Source organism: Brachyistius frenatus, unplaced genomic scaffold (genome assembly GCF_029030835.1).
Source record: "Brachyistius frenatus isolate BFR_SWC_R1_liver_20210118 unplaced genomic scaffold, ASM2903083v1 Contig_129, whole genome shotgun sequence".
Lineage (NCBI taxonomy): Eukaryota > Metazoa > Chordata > Actinopteri > Embiotocidae > Brachyistius > Brachyistius frenatus.
The window spans coordinates 757,501-771,275 of record NW_027210728.1 but is presented as its reverse complement, the minus strand read 5'-3'; the positions used below and the strand labels follow the sequence as shown (position 1 = coordinate 771,275).

Genomic DNA, 13,775 nt, shown 5'->3' with positions numbered 1-13,775 from the left:
AAACTGTGGCCTGACGTGTGGAAAATGCTGCTGCTTCTGGCACAGTGGTATCTACATCCCCGATCCTTCCATTTCAACCAGTGAGACCGACAAGCTGAGACTGGGTTCAGCTTGTCGAGTCAAAGGCAGAAGAATAAAATACATTCCTCAAGTCATCTTTAATGCTTTCGATTCAAAAACGTGTCTTTATAGTACAGAAAGGTACTCCCCATGCCACTACAGCGGATGTGTAAAAGAAATGAGTTTATTTCCTTATGTGGTCTCTGTACTCTTAGTGGGCTGATTTTATGTCATTTTATTGTGCTGCATTGCTTTATCTCCTGTATGCAAGGCACTTTTATTACCATTTAAGTTTATTATTATTATATATTAGTCGAGAAAATAAACAGAAAACAGAAAAACAGGCTGTTGTTGTGCTGAGTAGACAAGAAATAGACCCCCCCCCCCAAAAAAAAAATGTCAGGAAATGTATATTTTCCAAATATCTAAATATATAGAAGAGTACATGGAAAAGTTTATGTTTTGATAAATGGCAACTAAAATTTAAACAGAATATCCCTGATATGGCCCAAATAATGATCAAATTCCCAGACAAAACCCCCCGACTTTCCCTGTTTTGAACATTGACGTTCCCTGATGTTCCCTGACCCGCGGGAACCCCGTTAATAGTTTATTTTGTTACGACAGGTTTAAAAAGACATCGACACGGCTGAAGACTGAAATCTCATTTATTTTAGTTATGTACAGGAGAAAAAAAAAAAAAAAAAAAAGCAGAATTTCACAATTAACATAAAAATTAAAAATACAATCACATCTCTCTCTCTCTCTCTCTCTTGCCTCTGTGATAGAGGTGAGGTGCACTAGTTCACGATAACAGCTCTGGTACGCCTCCTCTCTCTCTTTCTCTCTCTCTCTCTCTCTCTCTCTCTCTCTCTCTCTCTCTCTGCACTTTTAAAATGTTAAAAAAAAGTATCTCTCTCTTGTAGATATGTTATACTGCATTTTGCGGGTAGCTGTGCTGTCGTTGTGAGTCGCTGCTGACATTAAAAGTATCATCTGGTTCTTGTGTGGGTTTCTAAGCGGGGAGTAGAGGTGGGTGGTGGGTGGTGGGGGGGTCGGGGTGGGGTGGGGTGGGGTGGGGGGTGAACGTGCCATTGTGTAAACGCACACAGTTTAAATGCATATACACAGTGGTATCAACGTGAGCAACACACACACACACACACACACACACACACACACACACACACACACACACACACACACACACACACACACACACACACACACACACACGCCGAGCTCCAACCTTTCTCATGATTCAGTCCACAAACACGACCCCCCCCTTCCTCCCCGAGGTGGTGAGGGGCTTCAGATGATAGGTGATTTCTCCGGCCTGTGATTAACCGATGCACAAAAAAAAAAAAAAAAAAAAATACAAAGTAAGAACACTAACAAAAAGAAGACTATCCTGTTGAATTAACCGTTCTCCTCTCTCGCCTCGTGTCCCTTTTTTTTTTTTTTTTTCTTCTTCTTCTTCTTCTTCTTCCCGCCTCTCTACTCCTGCCCGAAGCCCTCCGTCTCCTCGATGGCGAACAGGAGCTTCTCTCGCAGCTGCTCCAGGCTTCTGTAGGGCGGCAGATCCAGACGATTGAAGCTGCGAGGAAGAGAGACGGACAGGAAGCGACAGGGTTACTCCTCCGTGTGGATTCAGCTGGGGCGAGACGTGTTATTTTAACATGTTCTCCCCGGCTGCTGACAGTTGAAGCCGGCTGGAGGTGAAATCCTGGTTTTACACACTAAAGCCCCCCCCATTTGGAGTTGAATTACCGGCCCTGCTCAGTGGGTTTAATCCAGTCCAGACCATTAGTAATAACTACACCTGAAATTATCTCCTGCTTTTCTTTTCTTTTCTTTTTAGCCAAGTCGTTGCTCTGCCTGTATTTTAAATCATGTCTGGGTCCTTTTATTTGTTTTAAAGTGTGGTTTTTTTCCTTTTTCTTTTTTTTCACCTTTTCCTGCATTTAATCAGCTGAAAGTGAAATGTTGTATGAAAACTCGGGAAAAGCTACCAAAGAATAAAAGTCTATGAAGTGAAAGGTGTTCTTCCAACACCAGTCTCATCAGCTGTTCGCTCTCTATCAGCTAAATCCCCTAAATTTAATAGAATTCTACAAAAACACAAATTTTCTTGTTTTTAAAATGTAAACAACAACAACGCGACCCCACTTTAAAAACAGTTCACAACCGAGACGCCCGTTCCCACATGAATCTATTCATTTGTGCGCACGCGGATGGATCACCGTAAAGGCGCGCTTGCTTCCTCTTGTCTAGAAACGGACTGAGGCGAGATTATTTTTCGACACGGCGATGAAAGAGCAGCTCACCATGTGTGGCTTCTTGGAAGCCAAGTCTCCTTCCCCACTTTGTCTATGCAGAACTTCTGGGGACCGTTACTTCCTGCAGGGGAAAAAAAAAAAAAAAAAAAAATCATCAAATATGAACAAGAATCCCTTTTTTTTTTTTTTTTTTTTAAAATTTTGTTATAATCATTACACCCTTAAAAAACATGCTGCATATTTAAAGATGTGTTTTGTAACTATAACCATGATTTTAAACACTGCCAATTATCAAATTAGTACATGATTGATCATTAAAAGTCTGGCGTGGCCAGAACGAACTAATAAAGGCTACAGATGGGAGCCAGTTCATTCAGCATGATGTCCATTTTCACCAGTTTGATCCTATCTTGCTGTGGATGTTTAAGAAATATCTGTTTCATCCTCTGTTTAATTCTAGTTGTTTTTTGTTTTTTTTGCACGTTTCCGTTTTCACCTGACTGATGTTTAAACTTAACGAAAGTCAACACCGCCGGTAGATGTTTGGAAATGAAAACTTCGCGCCAATAACACGGAGGCTGGAACATGTTCGATGTGAAGTTCGTGTACCTATGAGCTCAGCGAAGCCTCCGACCGGCAGCCGACACGTTCCCGTCACGAACTGGAGCAGACGGATCCTCTTCTCGTTGTCCATCTCTTTCACCACCTGCAGGGACGCGACTCCGTCATTCACGCACTAACTTCATAGCAACAGGTGTGTGTGTGTGTGTGTGTGTGTGTGTGTGTGTGCGTGTGCGTGTGCCCGTACCTGCCAGAACCAGTGGATCTGCTTGCTGTTCTTGGTGTAATGTCTGTAGATGGTGTTCTTCTGCCAGTCGGCCAAATCGATCTCCTGCATGCCGCAGAGCATCAGCTGCAGCAAACACAACAGAGGAGGAGCGTTTAGAGTCCTCAACTCGTCATATGTGTGATGTGAGCATGTCCCCGTCTCTTCTTCTCTGTTAAGCCGTGTTTCCATTTAAAGTCTCCGACTGATTTCTGAGACCTTTTTTTTTTTTTGTAATTCTCTCTTTATTGTGATTGATTTTCAAATAACAAGCAATCAATTTCTATCTCAAACTTTGTAATTGTTTGAATACAGAAGTCAACTCGTTTAAACTTGGGTAAACACACACTAATCTCCTTTATAGCACTTTTGAACAATCAATTATCTTGCTTAAAAGGAGAGACATACCAAGAATAGAAAATGATTAGTAGATCCTATTAATGGGGTTCTCCAGTTTTCCATCTTCTATCTTATAAAGTCTGGTCTTGTTGATTTCTGAGAACTTTTCCAAGCAACTGAAAGGTTCCTGAAGCCCTTTTGTCATCTGTGTTTCCACTTCAGGTTCAATTCCAGTGACATTTTGTTTTTTAACATGACAATGTCGACCTTTACAGAATTCAAGTTCCCACCAGACGTCTTCCTCTGCAAAAATGTCAAACAAGACTTCTGTTTACGTGTCGGAGGATTTTATTCTGCTGCTAAATGTTGTTCTGTCAAAAATAATCAGAACACAAAATAAATATGTACGTTTGCATTTGCAGGGTGTTAAAAGTGGTGGTTGGGAAAACCGATAAAAATACAACTGTGTTCAGCTCTGTAAGTTCCTGTGCTTCCAGGAAGTACTAAACCCTGAGCAGGAACTTTTTTGCGGGGGTTAAAAATCTCCCTGGAACTTCAGTTCGAACCTGGTTCCTCTGGTGGAAACGCATCTCGAGGAACTGAGTGAAAAAGGGGCTTCAGACTGAGTTTTTGCTGCAAAGTTTGATTGCAGCAGGAGCTGAGGAAAACACTCATCATCCATCAGGATCATTTAAAAAAAATGGAATACACACATTTAGTGCAAACGAACTGTCATTAAACGGCTATAAAACCAATCGGATTCAGGAATTTTTTTATTCATTACGTGTCTTCTGATTTTCAAAGTGACTCTGTCTTTGTTAGTTTTTAAATATTGATGAAGCTCCTCCTCCTCCTCACCTCCAGCTCCTTCTCGTCGAAGTAGCGAAGCCACTCCAGAGGAACCACCTCGTTGAAGCCGTCCAGGAAGGCTTTGGTCTGCTCCTCCACCCCGCGGGTGAACCTCCAGTCTGTCAGCAGGCTGCAGGGACAAAAACAGCAGGTGTTTTTATTTTTTTTTATTTTATAGTTTGGTCTCCACCAGTGACATCATTTTCAATTTTTTTTTTTTTTTTTTTTTTTTTTTAAGTTAACGAGATTTCCTTCCCGTCACTGTTTCTTCTTCTGCGGTCGTACCTGATGTACTCCTCTTTGTTCTCCTCGTTGACCAGCTCGTTCTCGCCGTCGTCCTTCAGCTGGTGAGTGGAAACCTTCCCGAGGATCTCCATGTCCTGTGCGAAGTACAGCTCCACCCCGCACTCCTCCAGGTTGTTCTCTCTGGACGCAGAAACACACTGGTTACCGCGCCGAACGACTGCATCGGCTCCGCCTCACACACGAATCCTAAAAGTGTGTCTTTTCAAGACAGTCGCTGACGAAACGGTGACTTTTTGTGACTTTATCCTGCAGCACAATCCTCTGTCACAACAGGCTCACTTTTATTTTAGAGATGTAGAACGTCGCCCTGAAACCGCAGTCACATACAGAAACATTTCACAGCTGCCCAGAGACAAGATTCAAGACTTTTAAATACCTTCTGAGGCATTTATTATTGAGAAAAATAGTTCTTGTTCATTTTAGGACTTTTTCAGGGCCTGCAGACACCCTGCTTCTAGTACGTTTAGTTTTGAACGTAACATATGACCGCTTAATAATAACCAACAGACTTTGGTTGTTTTTGTTCACTTCTTCCTTTCAGTTGAAAAACGAACCGCTGAAGAAATTAAGCCTAAAAAAAAAGTTCCTGTTTCTACTCTTGTGAGCATAAAATAACAGTAACGCATATTGAGAGGTGGCTGTCACTGTGAGCTGCGTTACTTACTTGACCCACATGATGGAGTTATAAAACTCGGGGTCGATGGACTCCAGGTCTTTGAGCGTGGGCTTCTTGTCCAGCATGCGCTTGTAGAAGGGCAGCGTGAAGCCGGTGTCGATGAACTTGCCGTGGTACAGAGCCTGCAGGGAGGATTCGTTACATTAGAGAAAAACCCACGACGAGGGAGAGGCGCCACCCGCTGTCCGCTGCTCAAATGTCTTAAAACACACACAGACAACGCAAACCTGATGATTCGGCATGTTTGAGGTCCCTGGATACGATAGAGCAGAGAGGCAGGAGGTGTTTTCACTGTGCTGTAATCCCTGTGATGTTATAGTGTTTTTTTTAATTTTTTTTATGGACTCTGGTGACACATGGTTCACATTAGCTCCTGACAAATTACGAATACTTTCAACTCAGACGCTCGCCGTTCGGGCCGATGATTCACAGGGGGAACCGATTCGTGCCCACTCAAGTGTTAGAAATGCTTTAACAGCCAATCACTTTTTACAGAAAAACATAAATGAGGCTTTTCTTCCTGGAATCGTTGCAGCCGCTTAATCATTTATGAGCAAAAACTCGAAGAAGGAACGAAACGATTGATGATTTCGACGATATTTTACCCCCCCCAAAAAAAGGTTGCTGCTGCCGCTGTTTATATTCCACTTCAAAATTACATCCTGGTGACTTTTTTTAATCCTAATTTTTACGATCTAAACGTCAAGATGTGGACAGAAATGTGTGCAGCAGGTCATAATCTTCCCTCAGTGTGTGTGTGTGTTCACAGAGAGAGTGAACTCAGCCAGACGGACCTGTTTAATGTTAAAAAAAAAAAACCCCAAAAAACAGAGGGTTCAGAGCTGCAGATGAGCCAAGAACAACACAGACGCCCACTAACTGACTCAGTCGCAGTCTGCTCCGTCCGTCCTGCGTCCCGACCGACCATGTGTCTGTCTCACGGCCAGACGAGGAGAAGATTCAGAAGACGGGAGCGGAGAAGGGCGGCCGCGGAAAAACCGGAGCGGGCAGAGACGCGAAATGTGAAGTTGGGGAGCCGCTCAGAGGCGAGCATCTTTATAAAGGCGAGTCAGCAAAAGCGCATTTCTGGGGACTAAATATAGGCGAGTTGCTGGCGGGTGTGGGCTGGGTGCGGCAGTGAGGTCATGGTGTGGGTGAGGGGCGGGGTGGCAAACGGAGGGAGGGGTGGAGGGTGTCGGTTTTTCTGGGACCTACAGCTTGTTGGAGTCGATCCCGGAGAGAAAGACGTTATAGCACAAACTGAGAGCGCCGTGTCCGAAAACAAAAACTAAAAAAAACCCCGAGGTGACTGTAATAAAAAAAAAATAAAAAAAAGACCAGACGAATACCTAAAAGACTCGTAGAACATCTCTACAGCTTCCCTGCTTCATCACCCGGGAGGCTCTCCATCTACTGTCTCTATCAAAATGACGAAAAATGCTCAAAAATAGCTATAAGAACAAACAGGAAACGTGCCAGCGGAGGAAATGAATCAGAGTCTGGCTTCACACGATCCCACGTTTTAAGAGCATCTCGTAAATATGTCAACACACACGTGGCCCACGGTGATTATTTAAAGATTAGTTCTCTTGGCATGTTCGCCTTTATTCATGCAGTGCAGTGAGGACAGAAGACGCGGGGAAATAAAACGACAGACGGTGAACGGTCTGTCCGGCTGGGAATCAAAACCGGGCGACTCGCTGCCGACGGCACTCCATCTCGACTGTCGGGTCGTTCCGTGCCGATTATTTAAAGGGCAATAATCTCTGAATCCAGAAGTCGTAAAGTTTACCGGTACGCACGAGGCAGCAACAACTCCAAAACTTGCTTCCTGCGTGAAGCGTGAAGACGTAGAGGCAAAACGAGCGATGATTCGGGCGTGTGTCACAACGATGTTTTTTTTGATGAATCATTCGGTCAATAAAACATCAAAACATTGTGGAAAAAAAAACAATCCAGGAGTCCAGGTGACGTGCCCTAAATTTCAGTTTCTGTCCAACCACCAGTCCAAAATATCACAGACATGAAAAAATATGTAAATTAAAGCAATGTCAACCACTAAAACAACAACATCTCATATTTGAGAGCCTCGACGCAGACAACGTGTTGTATTTTATCTTGTTTTTATCTTATCTAGAAATGACTTCGAGACGTTTGGCGTCTTGTGGAGTTTAGTCAGTTTGATGTCTGAAGACGCACGTTGTGGGAGTTTCTGTGGAGAATCCAGACTCAAACCTGAACGCACTAGTTTCATCGCCTATACTTAAAGAAAATGATTAAAAGTGCGTCGATTCCCTACTCGTACAACGTCGAGTCACGATGGACGGTCGGAAAACTACAATACACCAACACGAGACGAGAAAAACAGACCAAACTCTTACGTTTGAAATCAGATACAACAACAAAAAAAGCACAAAATTATCAGGTTTAAGAAACTTTAAACGGAACATTTATGGAAGTTTTGTTTGAAGACCAACTAAAATGATTCAGATATCACGTCCAGACAAAAATCGCATTTTTAATACCAGGTGTAAAAGTGGCAAAAATGATGAAATGAAAGATGTGGAGTTTTGAGTTATGATTGCAGTTCAGATCTTCCAGTAACAACCAAAGAAAATTACACAAGTTGAGGAAGAGACTGTGATTTGTAATTTGAGGTGTTTTAAAATCATATCTGATTCTGTTTAGCAGGTTAAGAATAGTTAGAAAACTACTTTTTACAAGTTGCTTTTCCGTGTCAATAAAATGCTTCTTTTTTTTTTACAACAACACAAAAATAACCACACTTGCAACCAAGTCCAGACACTTTTAACACCGGATGTTGCAGTTCAGTTCAACGACATTGAACTTCCCTCAGAGGAATTCAAACCCGACGGAAGATCTATTAAAACGACGCCGAAGACGGAGCTCACCATGGCGATGAAGCGTCCGATGAAGCGGAAGTACGTGAGGTGGTCGGGGTTGATGGAGGACGCCGGGTTGATCTGCAGACAGTAGTTGTTCTTGCCGGCGTACTCGAACAGACAGTACATGGGGTTGAGGACTTCGTGGGACAGCAGGAAGAACCACTCCCTGCAGGGCGGAGAGGAACAGAGGACATTAACGCTGTCCGACTATGGATTAGTTGGACCTGTTGGATTATTCTGCAGTTCAACACGACAGTCGTTGTTGTTAAAGACCGACTCTGCAGACAAAGTAGACGTGTTAGTTTCATCAGTGCGAGCAGAGACCAGCAGGTCAACGGGAGCACGACACAAAAATCAAACACGTTCTGTCGTCCAGATGACGGAGAACAACATCTTCTAACAAATGCCGACAGAATAATAACAGCAGTACATTCAATACGAGAGCCGAACATGATCACAGTGAACACAGTTTATGGAAAAGCAGGAAAATTATAAAGTATTTTTCCCAAATGAAAAAAACAAAACAAGATTTCTCTTAATTTCCCCGTTTTTAAATAGCAGTCTTGCATGGAGCCGTTTCAATCAGCGAATACTGAAAACCTTTTAATCCTCAGTCAAAAGGACAAGAACCAATTACCAGGTGTTTTTAAACTCAACTCTAAAACTTGGAAAAACACACAGATTCTGTGCCTGGAGTTGTAATGTGTTTTAAATTGCCTTCATGTAAAATAAATAGGGGGAGGTTTGGTTTTAGTCCAGAAGCAATTAAGACTTGTGAGCAGCCACAGTTCAAGAAATAGTGAAAAGACAGATATATGCACATATATATTTGACTTCTGCTCTTTTTTTTTTTTTAACATAATATGTGCATTTGTTTAGTTGGATCTGTTGACTATTGATGGACTGGAGATTGTTAAAGAGCCCTGTGAATGAAAACTCTTTCTACAGTTGTATTTTTGGATTGCTTTTAGGTGCATATGTAAGTCGTCTGCTTGTTTTTACAGAGATTTTCTGCCTTAAAATTCCCCTTGAGAGAATAATAATTTTATCAAGCTACTTTGGAGTTTTTTTTTAAATCGAAAAAAACTGAACATAAACACATTTCTACTCATCCTACAACCTGAATTTGACACATAAATTACATGAGGACAACACACACATAACATTAAGTACATGAATACAACAGGGTTGAATAAAAAAACAACAACAACAACAATGACACAAACAGGATGATTGTTAGAGAGAATGAGGGGCCCCTCCACCAGCTGCAGCACCCGAAACCAAGCGCTCCCAAGGCCGCCCCCCCCGCTGCCCTCCCCCGCTTAGGGTGTGTGGAGGGAGGAGGAGGAGGAGGAGGAGGAGGAGCAGGAGGAAGACGGGATTTTGTATGGACTGAATGACGAACTGACGGACGCAGACACCTCCCAACATCCCGTCCGTGGTTCTACCCTGTGGTAGAACAGCATGATGTCACCTACCATAGGGTAAAACCACTGACGTGACACCGGAGACAGAGACACAATGCAAAAAAAAAATTTAAAATAAAAAACCAAAACAAAGACGCAATGAAAACACCGCCAACAGAAACAAAAAAATAACAACAGATACAGAGGAGGAAGACCTGGAAGACAAGCGGACGCAGGGTGATTGTGGAGGATGGAGGTGACAAGACATGTCGTGAGGAGGCGTTTGACAAACCGCTGCACTTACAGAAGGCAGATTAAAGCATATGTTCAAACCGTTCGTTCCTTGTAGTGTTAACGATAACGAACGTGTGTTTTTGTAATTTTTGGGAAAAGTCATCGTCAGCCTCGGATTCATCTTCCTCAGAGAAAATGCTGTTCTGCACTAAAACCGGTCGCCGAGGTGCTGCGGCATCACGTTACAGACGCTGCGTCTGGGTTAAGGTATGATAATAGTGCCACCATCGGGTCAAACTGGAAACTACAGCACGGCCCGCCATAATTTTCATCTAGCGACTCTTAAAAACGTTTTTAGATAAAAACATTTAAAAAACACAATTTTATTTATTTTCATTTTTGACATTTTTACAACAGAACGTTGTTAAAGACAAATAGTTTGATGAAATCCAGTTAAACTGACGGGTATAATGTCGTCCCCAGTGGTGACGGACCTAAGGTTTGTATTTACGGTTTAAATTATGAGTTATGTAATAATCAGGATTTATCCTCCTTCTCCGCCGTTTCTTTATCGTCTTTTAAACTAATTTCAATCCTGCCTGAAGCTGCAATTAAATGTCAGATCCACAGGAATAAAAAATAAATAAATACAGTACAGAGATCAGAGAAGCAGCCACAAACAGACAAAACACACCACCACCAACATTTAAAACAAATGTTAAAGAAAAAAATTAATAAATCAATAACAAGTCCCAGATTAAAAAAAAAACTAAAACACACACACACAGAAAATGACAGAATGTGAGGCGGAGCCGAAGAGAGGTGCGTTTGTTTCGTTGGTGCTCTCACCTGGCGATGCCTCCGTAGTCCAGCCCCTCCTCTCCTCTCATGATGATGTAGAGTCGGCGGCGGAGATCGTATGGCTTCACATTCATGATCTGATGACACAGCATATCATTAATATGCATCATAGATTTATTCATTCCTCTTTTTGATGAAGGTGATGTGGTAAAGTGTGTTTTGTCCGTCTCCGACCTGCTGAAATGAGTCCTCAAACAGCGTCTGTCTGGACACAGAGATCTTCACATGGCTGGGCAAGGCATTGGACTGCAGGGAGACAAACAACATCGAGAGGTTAAAGGTCAGGAAGACAAAAAACAAAAAACAAAAAAACATTTGTAAACAGATTTAAATATCTAAGATGTGACCGCTGTGGGACTCAGCACAACAAGAACCGATCAACTCTCTCCTAACTTCTACTCACATCTTAATCCAGTTAAATGTAAACATTAATAACACTTCATCCAGTACAGATATTTGCTGTTATTTAGCAGCATCGGATCCTTTTATGATAAATCACGAGTCCTTAAAGGTTCAGTTCACACAAAATAAAGACATATTTCATCATTTCCTGCACCCACACTGACATCTAGGAACCTGAAATATCTCCCTCTGAGATTTCTGTCACGAGCCAATTACATAGAAGTCGATGGGATTTTGTTCATGGAGCCGAGAGCATTAAAAATGTACATTTAAAAGAATTTAAAAGTTTCGATTTAAAACTTTCCTCTTCAGGAAAGTGAAACAGATCAGAGTCTGTGATTATCCAAAATCCAAATTCATTCATAATTATCTGGAAAGAGACACTGACGTAAACAAAACATTCAATATCTATAACGGAGAAATAAAGCTGAATGGCAAGATACCACAGTGGGTAAGTATGAAACGTCCAATTCATTCAAAATCTGAAGTGATGCCGTTTCCTTGGAGACGACAACAAAGGTCGTCACGTTACTTCAGTGACGTGGACACGGTTCAGTTTTCAACAGATTTTTTACAACAACTTTGGGACAAATGGGTTCCAGCAGCTGAAACTGAAGCAGCAGAGTAATCAAAGTCTCCGATTCGGGATCTCAAAAAAGTTAAAAAGCTGCATTGTGACAAGATTCTGACATTTTATATCAGAAGAGACGATTTTACCGGCACATTCGGGTGCATCTATTTCGTGACGGTTGCACAGTTTTTCCTTTGCAACATCTATAGTATAATAATGAGCAGCCTTTATTAGTGCCGTTGTTCTCATTGGTCCTGCATATACAGAATAACTTGTTTTAATAAAGAGAACTAGTTCTGAATCATGTTTTGTCTTGTAAAGAGAAGAAGAAAAAAAACATTGAAATCTGAATCGTCCAAAAAAAAAAGAAAAAGACTTTTGGGCCTCGGCGTGAAGTATGTTTTCTTTTTTTTTTTCATGACGTGGGTGTGTAGACCGAAAACTGCGGTAACACACACCGACACCGGATCAAGGTGCGCTGAGTGGGCAGTTTTATTGTGGCTACGGACTCGACTGAAGACTCACGTGGCACAGGAAGCGGAACTGGTGGTATTTCCACCTGAAGCTGCGATCGTAGGCGCCGGGTGAACCGCCCTGACGTGACCTGCACACACACACACACACACACACACACACACACACACACACACACACACACACACACACACACACACACACACACACACACACACACACACACACACACACACACACACACACACACACACACACACACAGAGAGAAAGTTGGTCAATTTCAACAACAAAAAAAGAACATGCGATGCATTAACGGCCCTCCGCGTTCGATGTTTTCTGAGCTTGAGCCGATAATCAGAAACACGATTGTCTCTTTTGAGAAGCTCTGACGCTCCAAAGTTTAAGGGGAATATTAAATTCACACCAGCCATCCCTGCTCTGAATAACCAATCGGTTTTGTCTGGGTTCCCAAAGACAGAGGTGAGCCCAGGGCCTGCAGCTGTGTTAGTATAAGCTCCACCAACCCGCTACACACACACTGGATATGTGCCTCGTCAGCAGCAGAGAGGCCGAGATGCAGAGAGATGATGAGAGGAGAGAGAGAGAGAGAGAGAGAGAGAGAGAGAGAGAGAGAGAGAGAGAGAGAGAGAGAGAGAGAGAGAGAGAGAAGAAGAAGAAGAAGAAGAAGAAGAAGAAGGAGGAGGCCTCTAATGCATCGGGTTTGTGCTCACCGAGCTGCCAGGCACATCTCGGTTTGGGTTAGGAAATGGCGACCGCAGCGGCAGAGCGCCGGCCGCGGACACACACACACACACACACACACACACACACACACACACACACACACACACACACACACACACACACACACACACACACACACACACACACACACACACACACACACACACACACACACACACACACACACACACACACACACACACACACACACACACACACACACACACACACACACACACACACACACACACACACACACACACACACACTCCTGCAGGGATCCAGTGTTAAAAACAGTGAAGACTCTCTCAGGAGGCCCTCCGTGACCGCCGGCCTAAAAATACGGGCAAATATCAGCAGGAAAAAGCAGCTTGCAGATGCGCGCACACACACACACACACACACACACACACACACACACACACACACACACACACACACACACACACACACACACACACACACACACACACAGAGGCCATCTACAGCAGCGACCACACAAGCAAATACACACTTGCATGACGGACGTAAACACAGAAAGAAAGACACACACACACACACAAACACACGCCAGCGCAGTCTGCAGCAGATCTGCTGTCGCACATCTGCACATTCTCCTGACTGCTGCGGTGAGATTTGAGACTGCTTCAAGGCAACGCAAACATCCACAGGCTGAGGGGAAGAGCAGTGTGTGTGTGTGTGTGTGTGTGTGTGTGTGTGTGTGTGTGTGTGTGTGTGTGTGTGTGTGTGTGTGTGTGTGAGCATGAACGTGTCGTTGCAATAAAGTGTGTGACGCTGTGATTCTGTCTGACTTTGAGAAATATCAAAAATAGGCAAAGA

The 13,775-nt window shown here is 43.1% G+C and overlaps 1 protein-coding gene across 2 annotated transcripts in view; it reads right to left on the bottom strand.

The window, feature by feature from the left end:
* Positions 1-710: 710 nt before the first annotated feature.
* The window catches only part of wwp2 (WW domain containing E3 ubiquitin protein ligase 2), a 56,090-nt gene continuing 43,025 nt past the window's right edge, over positions 711-13,775 (bottom strand). For both annotated transcript variants that reach the window (XM_069714247.1, XM_069714248.1), the window contains 11 exons: positions 12,241-12,319; positions 10,917-10,988; positions 10,731-10,819; positions 8,248-8,407; positions 5,324-5,457; positions 4,639-4,779; positions 4,363-4,483; positions 3,148-3,252; positions 2,949-3,045; positions 2,388-2,460; positions 711-1,657 (listed from right to left, as the gene is read on the bottom strand). In XM_069714247.1, coding sequence (XP_069570348.1) covers positions 1,558-1,657; positions 2,388-2,460; positions 2,949-3,045; positions 3,148-3,252; positions 4,363-4,483; positions 4,639-4,779; positions 5,324-5,457; positions 8,248-8,407; positions 10,731-10,819; positions 10,917-10,988; positions 12,241-12,319 — 1,171 coding nt within the window. In that variant the 3' untranslated portion in view covers positions 711-1,557. The remainder of the gene's footprint in view (positions 1,658-2,387; positions 2,461-2,948; positions 3,046-3,147; positions 3,253-4,362; positions 4,484-4,638; positions 4,780-5,323; positions 5,458-8,247; positions 8,408-10,730; positions 10,820-10,916; positions 10,989-12,240; positions 12,320-13,775) is intronic.